Genomic DNA, 16,279 nt, shown 5'->3' with positions numbered 1-16,279 from the left:
AGATATTCATGAGGCTGGTAGACAGCACCTCTACCTTTGCTCACCAGGACCACTTCTCCTGTTTCTCCATCTTATCTGTTGGAAACAGATCTCCTGGGTTGAACAGTCAAAGATTGATCCATAACAACCACAGATAAGAGGGAATCTTTATGGAATTTCAAGACTTTTAAAAGTCTAACAAGAAAAAAGTGAACACTTCTTGCTTTGGGTGGAACCATATCCTTTCACAAGTTCCATATCCTTTCACAAGTTTATGGCTGGACTCGATGATCTTAAAGGTCTTTTCCAACCTATATGATTCTGTGATTCTGTGATTCCCCTGAAAACAAAGCCAAAATGTACTTTTTCTGGAAAGATCACGATCCTACAGCATCTTTAAATCAAAGATGGTTTCTCAGTGATAATTATGCTCTGTAGACAAGGCTTAGCATGACCAAGCTTGCATCGTGAGATAATTCTGAGGACGTAAAAGATGATATTTTCATCTAGCTGATACTAATACTTGTCACAGTAGTGCTCTGGAGGTAAAGATGATCCCACCACTTCAAGGATCAGGTTCAGATGGGGCTTTAGCAAAACACGGGATACAAGTTGGCTCTACAGAGGATTAAACTTTAAATAAGGATGCCTAGGGCATGAAAGAGCTGGCATACCAAACTCCTACCCTTGTACACATTTTGATCTTACCTTCCAAAAATGCACATACAAACAATATGGAAAGCAGAATACCAGAGATTTTAGAGACTCTACAACACAAGAGTGAAGGCCTCTAGGTACTGGAAGCATTAATGAGAAAGCAGAGCTGCTGCAGTATTGTGTACCTGCTAATAACAGTTTGGAACCTGGAGTCCGATAAGACAAACACTAAATGATTTTGTGACGAGGTTAATTCCACTGAGTTTAACTGAAACAGCGTAAGAAAACCTGAGAGGAAGAGCAGCTCTGCCTCATTAAATAGAGCTCTAAGTATCAGATCAACAGAATAAATGCCCACTGGCTCATCACAACTGAGGGAAGATGCTGTTTGCTAACCTATTTGCAGAACTGGGAGTTGTATGCAAAATATCCCCTTGCCTCTCCACATACTTGCTTCATTTTTCACAAATAGTGTCCTACTTGTTCCCATTTAATTTTTTTTTCCCCATTCATAATGTGTTTGAGTCAGTCCAGCTCAGAGAGTAATGAGAATTTCAGGTCCCAAGATTCTTCTAATTATGATGTTCCCTTCCTCAAAAACATGGTTACAGAGTAGGTACTGAGTCTTTTGAGAGCAGAGATGTTAATAGTGGTAAAAGTCTCTTCAAGATGAAAAAAGCAGTTTAAAACATTGACTCTTCATTATTCTTCATAACCATCCTTGCCACGGTTTCAATAATTCTCACTGGCTTTTGACAGGCAGGACTTCATGCACAGCATTTTGTTTTTCAGCACTGTGCTTGTTCATCCAATTTTTCAGCTGGACTGAGACACTCACAGGTGGAATGACTCTCCCAAACACGTATTGAGTCAGGCACGTCATCGGAATTAGGAACCAGATTCCTTCTGCCTCCGACCACAGCCGCACACACAGACATCCCTTGTCAGTTCTGCCGACAACAGCCATACAATTGCAGGCATGTAGGACATCTCAAATGGCTCGCTACCACACAGGAGGAGCTGAGAAGAAAGTCCTTACGGAGAAGAAGACATGAGAAAGATAGACTTGCAAACCAAGAAATGTAAAAAGAGTTACTAAACTACCTTTCCATGAACGGGGCATTTTCCTTTTTAATTATACATGCCTTTTATCTTGCACACCGTACATAGTTTGCTGAGATTGTGCTTTTGGGAGTTTTTGCCTAAGCCTCTCTTTTCAAAACAAATGCTTCACTGCTTTTCTTTTGCAAATAAAATGATACCATTAGTTCAGTGCTACTGAAGATCTGGGCAGTAACAAACAACGTGCAGCAGCAACACAGGAAGACAAGGGGGAGGAAAAAAGCAAATATTTGCTAAAAGCAGAAAAGGGGAAAAATAATTTTCTAAACAGGAAAGAAGTATCTTGGAAGCAAATTTTAAAATGTATTGTGAGCAAAAGCTTCTGTGACAGGAAAAAATAAATGATCTGACTACCCATTTTTTAGGAAGAAATAAACAGTAAAACTGCTTTCATATATGCATAACACTTACACACTCCCACAGTAAGGGAATGTGACTGAAGTTGCCAAGATAAAGACAGAAAAATCAGGAAGTTCCAGAATTAAGGTTGCCTGAGAAGGCTTCATGCGGCCAGTCTGTGTGTATGCATGATGAGACTGTCTTAAAAATCACAAAAATCACAAAATAATTTGCCCACAGGACCATCCTTACTTAGTGCAAAGGATGGATGAATGGTTCTCACTTAATGAAAACCTATTCTGTGTTTTGTTTTCCCCTTAGCAAGTGATCCTATCCCTTATTTACGGCTTACTGCTCAAGCCCTGCTCTGAAAACTAATGCACTCATGTTTTCTGTGGGCTCTTCCAGATTGCTCATCATTGCAGCCTTGACTTTTTTTAAGAACTATCAAAGCATTTATGTTTACAATAGCATTATGAGGGGAGGGCTGACTTGGCTCCATTTTAGACACAAGAGAAATTAATGTCAAAACATAACTGCTAATTTTATGTGCCCATTTGAGGATGCCTGGCTTTTCAGGGTAACACAGCGTCAGGTCGTACATCATACCTTTCAAAGTACAGAGGTCAACATCCAGGTGCTTTAACCATCAGATTGATCTGTCAGATCAACTGTCTTCCTTAAAACTTCCGCTTTTTGTTCATTAACCGCCTAGAGTAGAATTCCTCTCATCTGTTTTGTATCTGCCTTTGTCTAGTTGTGCAGTTCTAGAGATGCCAGAGAAGATGGGCACATCTCAGGGTAAGATAGCAGGTACTCTGTGACTGCCATCAGGAGATTGGCTTTGCCTGGATGTTTTCCTCTTTAAAACCAGCAAAAGCTAGGCAAGGTGAAGCCAATCCCTGCTAGTTTGTCAAGTGCATCCCGCAGGAGGGGGCTACCAACTTTTGCCCCAGCCCTCCACAGCCTGTCCTTACGCTCACGTCCTGGAAGCCCAGTCGGGCACCTCTCCTGTATTATCTGTGTTGTGGAACTATGGAGTTAATTCTGAAAACAACATCTGAAAGCCTTGTAAGTACCTTGAGGCTCATGCCCACTCTTAGTGTAATTCTGTGCATGAATCTCTCCCCAGGCGTTATCCTACTGATGTCCTGAAGGCATCATTATATTCCCGAAATCAAAGAAGCTGCGTGTGGGAGGAAAGTATAGACACAAAGTTCATCAGAACTCCCTATGTCAGTAAAAGGTAAATAATCGCAGGAGTAAAACACTGCAAGATAACTCCTTAATTATTTAGGGTTAAACAGCAGCAGCATTACAGATGCGAAGTAATATTTTGTTAACCACTCATCCTGGGAACACTTATATAGAAAGATATTATTCTGTACAAGAAAGGAAGCCAAAAATGTGGATTGTGATGCTTAGAAACATTTTCAAATAAATAGGAAATAATATTAAAAAGCATGAACAGCAAAAAAAAAAAAAATCTATCCAAAGCAAAAAAAAAAAAAGCTGTCACAAATTTCGCAAAATTTTTTTTTTAAGTTAACAGTAGTTTCAGCTATTTCAAATACCTCTGAGATGCTTCTGCTAATTTCTGTTTGCAATTACATTTCCTTATTTTTTCACCTTTCCTGTCTTACTGTATGAAAACCCTGCACTAAGCACAGGAAAAATTGACTAACTGGCAGTAGTGAGAGGGTGTAACCGACTAAGTGGTGACACAAACAAAGTGCTTTCAAATTCACAGATCAAACTAGCTAGGAGCAAAAAAAAAATTAAAAAAATTCTTCAATTTCTTTCTTGCATACTCTGCCTTCCATAAAAAATGAGTAGTTTAAAACCTTCTTGGGAAGGAAAAAAGAGTGGGTTTTTTTGATTAATAGTACTCTCCTATTTAAGGAGGAAAAGGACACACAACGTAAAAAAGGAAAGTGGTCTTGCATTTATGAAGTCATGTGCCAGATTCTCAGCTGGTGCAAAATAACAGTACTTTCCTTGCTTAGGAGATGTAATTCCAATCTATATCAGCTGAGGATCTGATCTAAAGAGCATTCCTTTTGTACATATAAAAACGTATTCAGACTCACCGCAATTTAGACATGAAGTGTTCCAGATTGAAACTGGATTGAAGTCTCATATTTCAAAATAGTTTTCAACCTCTTCTTTCTATATTTTATCTGATATCCTCTTTTATGGTCAGAAACAGCAGAAGATGTAAACATTCGATGAAGTTTACTAGATTTGCTATACCTTCAAGGTCTACTTGTGGACTTTGATGTGTGCTTTATTGAAGCAGAAAGTGCTTGCGTAGTGCACCGATACGAAACTGTTTAAAATCTCTAGGGAACATCTACCCATCTTCTCCAAGAAGCAGGTTACATACGTATGCATAAATCAACCAAGCTCGCCTATATGACAGGGACAGAAAGACACCTTAACTTCCATGCTTATGTTCAGATTGGCATTTCACCTTCGGGTAGGTGAGTGCCAGGTTTTAGGGCAATATCTCAGGTTTTTAACTCTTCATCTGTGAGCGCTACTCTAAGAATTGTCTTGGAGAGTATTGTGGGAGCACTTGTCCGTTCCTGCTGGCCCTCTGCTGAAAACTGTGGTAGCTGACTGCTTAGAGGGGTGATACTTTCTCCACTGAAAACAAAACATAAAATTACAAATTGAGCACAGCTGAACACAGCTAAGTCAGTTAGGGAAGGAGCTCCAGGGAAACTCGTGTGCCTAAGCAGCTTAGGTGCCTTCTGAAAATCCCACACCTTTACATTTCATCCTCATGCAAAAAGCAGAAACATCAGCCGTGTACTTTTCACACAGAAAGAGTGAACGATCTCTGTCAATGGCTGTATCTAGGTAACAAAATCTATATTCATATTATGAAAACAATCTTCAACAACAATGTTCATGTTTTGTAATGTGGGCTATTTTATGTCACAACTCCCTTTTTTTATTTTAATTGTGAATATTTTTACCGTGTTTTCTTTTTTACTAAATTTCAAGTTGAATCTACAGTTATGGTCAGATGTGTGAAAATTACGGCTCACGGTTCCACAGACGTTTTCCCTTGTGACTTTCAGATCAAATCCTCTCGGCTGACAACTCTCAAGCAATTTTTTCTTAGCCTAGTCCCACACTTGCACTCCCTTGGAAGCTCATGCTTTCTGTCAGCAGTACATTTGCAGCAATACAGCCTCCTGTGCACTCCAAAGTCCACCTGGAGAAGCATAGCAGCTTATCCTTTCTGATTCTTGGAAATGTCAAGGCAACTCTGTATCCTACGACCAACCTAATGCTCATAAAACAGAAACCGCTACTGAAGCGAGGCTGACCCCGTAGAAGAAATGTGTATAAAGAGTCAGGTAGCCCCACGATTGCATTTTCACAGGCAGAGTCTGCACGCAGTCTGCGGCTGCACTTCAACCACTGTGTTTCAGTAGTCACACATTTGCTAACACCTCCAAAAAGTTCATCTGTAACGCTGTCACTTGTAACCAGTCCAATTATCTCTGCTCATTCAACAATGAAAAACACAGTCTCCTATAAATGGCCTGGACACAGAAGTTGAACATCCTAGGAGATAAAACACGCAGCAAGTTAAGATCTTACTCAAGAGTCCTACACGAATGAGTAAGTGGGCAGAATGCGGCCCCTTGGTGTAGCGTACAGGGAGCAGAAACACATCTGATACTGATCATCAGGGCTATCAATGTGACTACTAACATGCAGTTATGCGACAGGTATTTCTTTAGAACGTATCAATAGATTATATCAAGTAGACTTGATATAGGCATGATACTATCAAGTAGGACGGCAAGACAAACCCAATCTCTCTCCGACACCTTCTGCTCTAGGGTGAGTGCTGTGGCTGCCATGGATTAGGACTTTACAGAGAGATGTAACTGAATCAAAAATGCAATTAGGAGTATTTTGAAAGATGAACAAGTATGAACTCCACCAGCATATGGCATTTATTAGATGAAGAAATGGGTATGAACTGCAAAGCAAGCTTCCAAGAGCACAGTTATTCTTTGCGATCTTTGGAATTTCACAGCCACTTTGGGGCTGAGAGTGTCAAAACAATCTGCCAGCGAAGCCTGGATACACCCAAAGAGACGTTCAAAGGGAATACAATAGCATCAGCAGAGGAGCTCAGTTACACAAAAGGAGAGGTGTGACTGAACCACAACTTTTCTGATTCACCTCAAGGCTTTCCCAAAGTTCAGAGCTGCGCTACCTGAAGAGGATGGTACAGACCCAGAGCCACCAGGAGCGCACAGTTATTTTCACAACCCGCTTCACAAAAGACAAAAGAAAAAACAAGAGGGAAGAGAAGCCGAGGCAGGCTCACCAGAGTGCGTCCTGAGGTGTCCTGTGAGGGCGTCCCTCCGTCGGCAGGCATAGCTGCAGAAGGGACATTTGAACGGTTTCTCCCCAGAGTGCAACTTGATGTGCCTCAGCAGGTTCCCCTTCTGGGTAAAAGAAGCTCCACATTGGTTACAGTGGAAGGGGCGTTCACCTGGAAGAGAAACGCAAGGGAGAGAGAGCTGTCAAGAAACATCAGAAGATGCACGGAGCCCGTTACCCCTCTCTTTGTAACACTGCCATCTTACATAGGTACGGTCCCCACCACCACCATCACACGGCACTTGCTGAAGTCAGAGGCCGTTTCTTTTGCACAAGGGGTAAAGCCTCCAATAGCGATTTGGAGCTCTTTCCTTCTGCAGCATCGGCTTAAGGTGATTAACGCAGTCTGGTTTTCATAAAGTTCTCCACCTTGGAGGTGTTATCCTTCATAAGAGATGAGCTCTGCTCAAAATTTAGATCCATAACCGTGGTTTTGTGGTATTTATCCCCATGGTTTTGCACTTATTTTTAGTATAGGTCCAATCCATATGAGTATTTAGAACTGATCATAACAATTGGACCTGGACATATGTTAAGGTCTTTGCTTCAAACCAAATCTTTTGCTTACATAATAATTTAATTGAAATCCCTTTTTGAAGGCTGCTTTGCATTGCTAGAGTGGTATGAAGAGAATCAATGCAAGCGAGGATCAGGCCCACAAGCTTTAAGCAGTAGCAAACACTGAGAAAAATCTTACACCATTAAACTGTGAAATAAGCAAATTTGTGCTCTAAGTAAAACTAATTGAAAAGACTTGTTTGATGGGAACAAGAAAAAATTAACAGAAACTCTACACCTTACCCTCTCCCTTCACCCCATGCATTCACACACACACACACAACTTATTTTGATGTTAATCCTTCATATTTGCTTGGGACAGTGGGGATGGGGTCCATAACAACAAACACCAACAATTTTTTTTATTATTATTATTATTACTTAGAGGAAAACCCCTGGCAAACCCACACAGGTTTTGTGAAATATTATCAAAACCATACTCTGTGTCAACATTTGTTGAGGACACTCGATCTGTTCCAGCATTCTTGGGCAGGCAGTCAGCTTTAATCATCTACTTATGTCCCACCGGGTACAGCGCAAATCAATAGGGCACAAGCATATATTCGTGCTGGCCACTTGCCGAAGTGCTTTACTGCAGCTGGGCTCTAGATGCTGAAATGTTTTCACCAACTAGAGCCCCAGTTCAACCAGGTCCTGAACATCAGATTTCAGATGTAAGCGGTCTCATTCATTTTTTCAGCATATCACCTATTATGGAGCCTCGGTCAATGGCTAGTGGGACTTTCTGAGGTTGAATTCACTGGCCTGAAGCACAGCTCTTGTGAAAAACAAATGCGTTCTCTGATCTGTCACATCTCTCCAAAGCCTTTTTCAATTGCTTTAAAATGATTACTCCCTTGCTGCACAAAATTAATGCTATGTTTTTATCTAAGTAGATCATGCGTCTAGTGTAAAGTCCAACATATGTCTGTTGATTCAAATGGAAAGAGGAAGAGAGCTCTTTAAGATGTCCACTAGCAATTCTTGCTTCAGTGGTTTAAATCACTGCCAGCATTACAGTCCTACCAGGAGAGCAGCAGAAGGCAGGTGTGCCATATGTATGCCATACCCTCTGCAACTTCACTTCACGTGCCTGAGCTGGAAATTACATCTGAAACCACTGCAGATGCACTGAAGAAGGTACTAAGGTTCCTACAGTCTTGCCAAGAACATTATGGAGTAATGATAAAAAAAATCAGGGCATCAAGCTCGTCTTTCAATACACTGAACACGAGCTCATTGGAATTGATAAAGAGTTTGTGGTTTCCCTTTTAACCTCCCACACTATACTTAAAGGATCTGATTAGCCATTATCTTCTTTTATATAATTTCAAAATGTCCATAACAGAGATATGTAAAGAGACTGCAGTAGAAAAATATATGGGTTTTTTTTCTTTTCTGTTTTGCTTTCGCTGTCTGAGAAAACAAGCAAAACCCCTTCCTTTGACACGTTTCTCAGTATTCAGGAATGATAGCTTCAGTTTCAGGATGACAACATTAAAGCACGTAGCGAGTTTCTTACCGAGTCTAAAGTCTTTCCTTTTACTCCTGTTGTATTTAAAACTATGCAGTTCATGTGTTTTATCCACTACATCACCCGCTTATCTTTGATATTTTGGAGGCCACATATGAGCAGGTATTATTCCTCAATAAACCGGCAGCTGAAGAGATGCTGAAAGCCTTTGGTCAGCAATTCAAATAATCCCCGCGCTAAAGTTCAGTGGCAAGGATGACATGAAAACACTCACCACAAAGTCACCAACAGTCTGCTCCTCTCTTGCAACAGACAGAATCTGCTACAATAGCACATTTTACCTTAAATAACCTTTGTACCTATTTAAAGGCAGCATGAATTCATTTTTCCTACTGGCTTAATTCTGGGTAAATAACTGCTTTGATCTGTTTATTATACTTTTGTCCAATCATTTGATTCCTGCTCCTTGTTTAAGCTGCAGGCTTCTGGGATGACCATTCATTTTAGTCACACCTTCGTGCTATCGATTAGCAGCTTTTACATTTAGCACAGCTAATCTGAGACCATTATCCAATAGAAGGGTGCACAAAAACCCTAAAGACTGAATAATAAGAAGATTTTGCTGGTTTTCCAAGAACTCTGCTGTCTGATGCCCACTCCAGATACTAGCAAACCAGCCTTCTTTACCACTTCAGTGCCTTGAGAAGACTGTTTTCCAATTATTTCTCCCGCTGCCTTTTCCTAGTATGTTTGTAAGCAGTTCTCCAGTGTTACTGTTTCCTAATAACAAAATAACGACCTTGACATCCTTGTTCACTTCCCTCACACTTCCGTGAAAAGTAAAAGTTTTCATTCATAGGCTGAAATTAATTGCGCTTCACACTAAACATCCACTCACTAAAAGTCTTCACCTAAATACATTTCTTCTCTACATGGCAGTCCCTGACTGCGTTTAAAATGTTTTCCTACCTTTGAGGGTGACAGCAGCACAGACGTACCAGAAACTAAAGTCCTATTAAACAAGTGGCATACGCGACTGCAAGGGGCTACCGATAATAATAAGCATGGTGTTTATTTCACAATTATAGCTATCTATTTACTGTTTGACTCTATAAACTTATACTGATTTATTAAAATAAGAAATCCTTATAAGAAGGACATGTACTGAAATGTGACTAAGCAAGCTTTTTGCTTTTCAACACTGGAAACTATGTGACTGCAAAATATTTTTTGTCTACTTTAAGTATCAAACCTTTTCTCTATTTTAGAGCTAAAAAACCAGGGCAGAAAAACCTCAAACCTTAGTGATTAAAAAAAAAAAAAAAAAAAAAGTTTCTGAGTGGGGAGAGGGGGAGGAACAGCTAACCAAACAAAAAAGATGTTTCTTTTCAACTCCAGATTTAAGATCTGAAGCCAGACAAAACCAAGAATGCCTAAAAAGCTTTGTTCTCTGTGAAGGGAATTTAATTATCTAAAGTTACTTCAGGAATGGACAAGGCAATGGAAGCCAGAGCTGCAAAATATTGCCTTTCGTAAAGGCTTAGTAAGAGGGGCTTGTGCCAGGGAACAGCCCTGATAATTAAATTAATAAATCAATCAATCCATGGGGTTTTATCATTTTACAGTTAAATAAAGTATTAATTAATAAGGTATGATTTCAAATATTTACCTCTAAATCACAGTGAAATACTGTTGAAATTTCGCAGTTCATTGTTTAACATGCATCCATTACAGCCGTGTCTCCTCCAGGAAAAATAATAATGAAATATTACTGCTCTTTAGCTACACCAGTATCTGAAGTCCACAAGTTACCTTGCTGTTGCGTTAACAAATACCGAGATGAAAGGCGAAGTGGACCACTGGAGTCAGGGTTATTAGCAAGACACGGTCCTTTCCTAAGTATCTTTAATATCTGGCAGCTGGCTGGGGACTTCATAGCACAAGCTACGAACGCTGGCTAGCTGATACAACCTGAAACCAGGCGAATGAACTGATTAACTTCCTACTAATAGCTTTCATATTTTACTGTGTATGTGTCAAATGTTATTTCAAAAAGCAAACCAACTCCTTTTTCTGCTTAATTGGAAGCTTCCCCGCACAATAACTCTCCTTTACCGCCTCAGCACGGAAGTGCTGCGCAGAAGTTTCAGTATGAGTTATCCTTCTTTGAATCTCATACCGCTGCAAAATACATCAGTGCTATTTTCTGTATCAAAACAGAAATTTAACTGAGGACAAAGAGCCCGCAGACCTCGCAACCAAGGAGACTTAGATTTTCATAACCTTTGGCTGGTAACTTTTGTCCCTTTGAAATCAAACGGAGCAACTCACAAAATAATACATAATAACGTTCTCAACGGCGAGGCCTGGTTCTGTCTACAGCAGTGCTCAGGTCCCTTCCTGGGAATGTTTTAATTACTTTTTTTAAAAAAAAACGCTGGTTTTTAAAGTCCCTTCACAATAACAAGAAAAGCCAGGCTAGAGTCCTTCTAAATATAAGAACCAGGTTCAATGGGACTACATTTAACATCTGTCCTGGTTAAACGTATATCTAATATCTCAGCCTCTTTTGTCTGGCACATACTTTTGATATGCAAAGGATAGCTTAGGTACTTCTTAAACAGGATTTTTTTTTTTTTAACCTCTTAACGCAAAATTACTGTGCCCATACTGCCATCAGAAAGTATTTGCTCATACTAATAATACTGATTTTCACCCTTCTGAAGCAGGCTTTTTTGTTAATATTCAGCTAAAACATTTCTCCTGATTCATCAGATGCTGCAACTGCTCTGATTCTGCTCTCTCCCAGGAGCACAAATGAAATATTAGCTGCGCTACCAACACACCGACAGGCAGTGAGTTGCAACCTGCCTTTATCCAAGCAAAATACACAGCAGCAGACTTTGCTCAATTTCTGTCTTTGTTAGTCTGGGGACTAGCTAGTCTGCATACCTACTTATGTTCTACCAGATTGACTTAACGGGCTGCACATCGCTTGAAATCACTGATTTTACTAGGGTTTTTTGTTGGGAAAAACCTACTTCCAGATAGGGCAATTTATTATAAAACAGTAGTGACAAATCTCTCATGAAAAATTCCTGGGAAATCCTGGGTGATTTCCAAGTGTCCTCTATACCCAAATTTATGATCGTATTCTTAAGAGAGAAAAATCCTTTAAGTGAATTGGTAAAATTATCAGAAGGGTTCAGCTACTCAGTACTGCAAGTAAAACATCCTTATGCAGAGAGCGATTTTAAAATCTTAAGCTCCCCTTCTTTATGCTTAAGTAGAAAATGAGACTTTTGGAAAAATTAGAGTTAGGAACCTAGGTAGAACATATCACTTTTAGAAATTTGGCCCTACAATTTCTGATTCAGTGCCAAATCTATTCCTAGTGCAAGAGGTAAGAGCCTGCACTAGGTTACAAATTACAAATTAAACCAAATAAAACCTTTCTACTAGAAGAATAAGACAGGCAGTCCAACAGAGTTAATTGTAATGCGTTAATATGACTATTTGTTTAAAATTGTTCCTGGTTAGCTGCTTTAGGCATAAAGGCTTTCATACTGAACAGCACGATTGGGTTTTTCCTCATTTTTTAATTGTGTCCCCAAAACTTGAACTCTGCATGAAGAAAAAAAATTAAATAGCATTCAGAGTTCCAGTGTTGCATAAGTTCAATTATAACGCTACGGATGCTGAAGCAGAACTTGAAGATTTCCCTCATGCTGGACTGAACTACCATAACGTACCTCATCTCACTGACTTTATGGCACTGAAATGCACGTGGAGGACAAGCAAAGATCTGAGACCCTCCTGTGGTTTGCACTCCAAAAAAGCCTAAAAATAACCTATCAGCAGCCCAAGTGAGAATGGGACAAGACTGCTGTCCTCGCTGCCTTCTGCGTTGTGCCCCGTACCCAGGGACCCGGCTTTGCTCTGCCACTGTCCCGCTGCATCCACACAGAGGAAACACATTTAAGCTCTGGGTGTTTTTAAAACAACGAGGATGATCCCAACCCTCCCTCCGAAATAAAAAGTGTTTCAAAATCCAGCAGTGGACTAGATAAAGTACCGGACCTTACAGTGGAGAAAAATCACAATTCACAGCGCAATGGAGAACACCACGTTGGACCGCGCGGATCACAGAGGCAGCAGCACGGCTGCACCAGCAAATGGTTTCTGCTTTGCCAAATATGAGGAGCGAGGAAATTTTAATTCAGGCCTGCTAGCAGAAAGCCTTATCTTCTTCCTCTCCCCTTCCCTTAACATCCTCAAGCACAAGCCCCTGGAGTATCCAGTGGCGACATTATGTGCCCAGTCATCTCCTGCAGTGACAAAAAAACTCTGATAAAGATGCTGCAACTCAGGGCATGTGCTGTGGAATATGAAATTTGGACCAAAAGAAGATAGTATGGGAAAGGAAGAAAATAAATCAAACCTGACATATGCTATTTTTCTGACACGAGGACACGGCCTGTGAGGGAGAGGGTGGGGGGTTACCCCGCTCACTAAAGCAGGGAGTGCATCACGCTTAATTCCCACATTAAGCATTTTATTTATTTTCTGTCAGTGATGACAAAAAAATAGAAAGGCCTTCTCCTGATGGCCATGCAGATTAGAAAAACACTTCACCTGAATTACCAGTGTTTCCAAGAAATGTTGTGTTCGGTGGTATCAGATGAGCAATGCCAAGGGCTCCGTGACGGAGGTGCCGTGGACCAAAGCATCGCTTGCACCACGTGCACGAGGCAGTGCTTGTGCAGATCCGAAGGATGAATGGGAAATCCCTGGCTCGGTCTAAGACAGGAAGAGGCGACTGCAGGCATCAGAGGAAATGGATGCTCCAGCCCATGAGGATGAGAGATGGGACGCTGAGCTCATCTACTCTGCCTTCATCCACAGCACAGATTATTTTCCCCGTCCCTGTATCTGTTTGACTGAACTACCATCATATGGCAGAGGAAGACAACTGCTCCTCAGGAACAGATGAATAATGGCTGGCGAAAACTGTGCCCCTGTACGTGCGTGACGCAGCCAAAGCCATATGGCACAGCTTCTCGCAAAGCCTGGGTCCCCGGTGTACGGAAAGCCACACTCTCATCCCAGCACACATGCAAATTACAGCCTCTACTATGGACCGCAGCATTTTGTGTGATTTACATAGAATGCTGACAGGTTTTTTGGGAAGTGAAGAGGACTTTAGTTTTTGCCAACGCAAACAACTGGCCAGACCATGCTTTGGTTGCGTACAGATAAAGAGGAGAGTAAGGCGGGATTCAGCTCCCCAAACATACTTAAGTTGGCTTTGAGAGGTAAGGATTTACATGCCAGTTGCATTAGCTGATAAAGAATATTATCGGTTTCCACTTATTAGGGACAACCTCCCTTCCCTCCACCATTCTCCCTTGGGCTGCAAAACCAGACTACCCACAGGTCAGGGCTCATTCCAGAGCTGGGGCCAGCCCATCGCACCCGGCTGCCGAGGAAGTGGCAATATATTTTGAAATACTGCACTTTAGAAGATAGATACCACTATGTTAAAAATACTCCTTAAAATCAAGGATGTGGAAATCCAAGCAAACTTCTCCTTCTGTTGTGGACAGTGAAGTAGCAGCATGTATTAAAAAACAAACAAACAAAGTGAGGGGGAAAAAAAATCCCCCGCAAAATTTGCCAACTGGTTTACTGAGAGTAGAGCACCGAGCTGCACATTGAAAGGAATGCCATTTCTATATGCTTGAAATCATCTGTATAGAGCAATACATCACAGCTCTTCTGCTCAGATGGGAAAAGAGTCAGAGCCCGACGAGGAACCAGCAGTAGCCCGAAGGAAAAAGCTACCAGTTATGCAATTCCTACCCATGCACCCGCATACAGCCGCCTTGCCGGCACGCAGACGAGATTTTGTTCTGTTCGCTGTGAATTTGCATGTCTTCTCTAACATGAAAAAGGCAGCTTGTCTGTATTTAAAAGATGCGCTAGCTATTCAGTATCTCAAAAAATGCAGACCATTTAATTAAGTACCTAAATCTAAATTTAGCAGGTCTAATTTAGCTGCTGAAGTTCAAATATGTGGACGCCGATGCACCTACAATACATATGCTCAGATACGTGCAAGTGCCAATGAAAACTTTTAGGGAGGTTGAAAGCTGGGGACGCAGTCTGTTACATTCTCTATTCTCCCTGCCTTTCCTAGTAATAGCATGTCAATTTGTTAATCAAGGTTTTGGTTCTCCAGCTAATGCCTTTCCCCCGTCGTAACTGCTGTCTAAAATCATGACTGCATCATAAACGATACTGCAATGCTTTGCATTATACATTTATGCTAAGTTATTATCAATACAACTTATATACAGGGCATTAACTATGTAACATATATTTATTATTCCTTGTACAGAAATTCTATTGATTTCTTTCCCATCAAGAGCACACCACTTGACTGCAAACTACCAGGTTTACAAAGGGATTACACAAAGTCTTTCTTACTCTACCTTAAAACCCCACTTTTCTTTTTATATCCTAGTAGATATCTCACAGTCAGTGTGAGTCTCTCAACCCATTAAAAGATAGCAGAGAAAGATAAAAAACAATATCTTTCATTTTGTCCAAAAAATATGAAGAACAAACACCCACTGAGGCTCCAACACAGAAACCTGTGCTTAACCTTAATAAGATTTAATGTGTATCTTAAGAATATATTGCAGCACTTCAGGTGACTTACACGTGCCTAAATCTCATAAAAGCTAAGCACAAGCTTAAGTGCTTTTTTGAATCAAAGGCTCTGCCAGGCAGACCTCTACAAGACTGGAGAGCATCGTCTTCTGGCACCCATCTGTACTTTTATCCTGTTGGAGGTAACTGTCACTCCCACCGGAGGAGCAGCAGAGGCGAGTGACTACCAGCCTCTTGGGCATCCCAATTTGTCATATTAGCCAAAACTCCCCCGAAATTTCCTGTTTTGAACTTCAGGCCTCGTCTTTCAGGCCCCAAAGACCCGGTCAATCAGCATATCACAGAGGTTTTGTCTGCCTCTTGAATTCTCAAATCCATAAGCCTAGTAAGCTGTTTTGGTCTCCAAACAGCAGTAGTACTAATAGTAATAAAAATAAATGATAGGAGAATGCAAGCATTGAAAGGTGCCACAAAAATGGTATCTGGATGGTGAGGGGGAGCCAAGCACTAGCCCACAAGAGCGGTTCAGGTGAGGTCTCCCTGATGGAGCTGTCACGCGACGAGCAGCAAGCCCACCCTGGCATCAGGATCGCTAGGTAATGTGTGTCCCCTGCGGGGTTTGCTAATCCCAGGTTTGCTGGGCCACCGACATCACGCCCAGCCACTTGCAAAGGAGGTGTCAGATCCCCAGGAAGCTGCTGGCATTGTCCACCTGTGAGCACCTCCAAGGGAAGACCACCTAAGACCCACCTTAAAGGCTCAAAAGCCTTGCACATGCACACACACGTGAACACACACACCCCCCCCATGCCAGAGAATGACTCTCGCCATCCTGCCCCTGGTCAAGAACAGTAAAAAAGGCGATTTCCAGACTTCGGTGCTGTTTTTAAGAACCAAAGGCTGGAAATCAATATCGAGGAAGCACCATGCTTGCCAGAAACACAGCATCACCAGAATTTAGGCAGCAGGGGGAGAACCAAAACAACAAAGCCCGTCTTTCCCCTCCCCAGCCTCCTGCTACCCCATGAATGAAAAAGGAAGAGAGAAGAGTTGTCAGGT

The 16,279-nt window shown here is 41.4% G+C and overlaps 1 protein-coding gene across 12 annotated transcripts in view; it reads right to left on the bottom strand.

Moving 5' to 3' along the window:
- Positions 1–16,279, bottom strand: part of IKZF2 (IKAROS family zinc finger 2) — a 121,406-nt gene that overhangs the window by 41,483 nt on the left and 63,644 nt on the right. For all 12 annotated transcript variants that reach the window (XM_075511701.1, XM_075511704.1, XM_075511695.1 and 9 more), the window contains one exon: positions 6,458–6,625. In XM_075511701.1, the coding sequence (XP_075367816.1) occupies positions 6,458–6,625 (168 nt within the window). The remainder of the gene's footprint in view (positions 1–6,457; positions 6,626–16,279) is intronic.

The sequence above is a fragment of the Mycteria americana genome, chromosome 9 (genome assembly GCF_035582795.1).
Source record: "Mycteria americana isolate JAX WOST 10 ecotype Jacksonville Zoo and Gardens chromosome 9, USCA_MyAme_1.0, whole genome shotgun sequence".
NCBI classification, from domain to species: domain Eukaryota; kingdom Metazoa; phylum Chordata; class Aves; order Ciconiiformes; family Ciconiidae; genus Mycteria; species Mycteria americana.
This window is presented reverse-complemented; position numbering and strand designations above follow the sequence as displayed.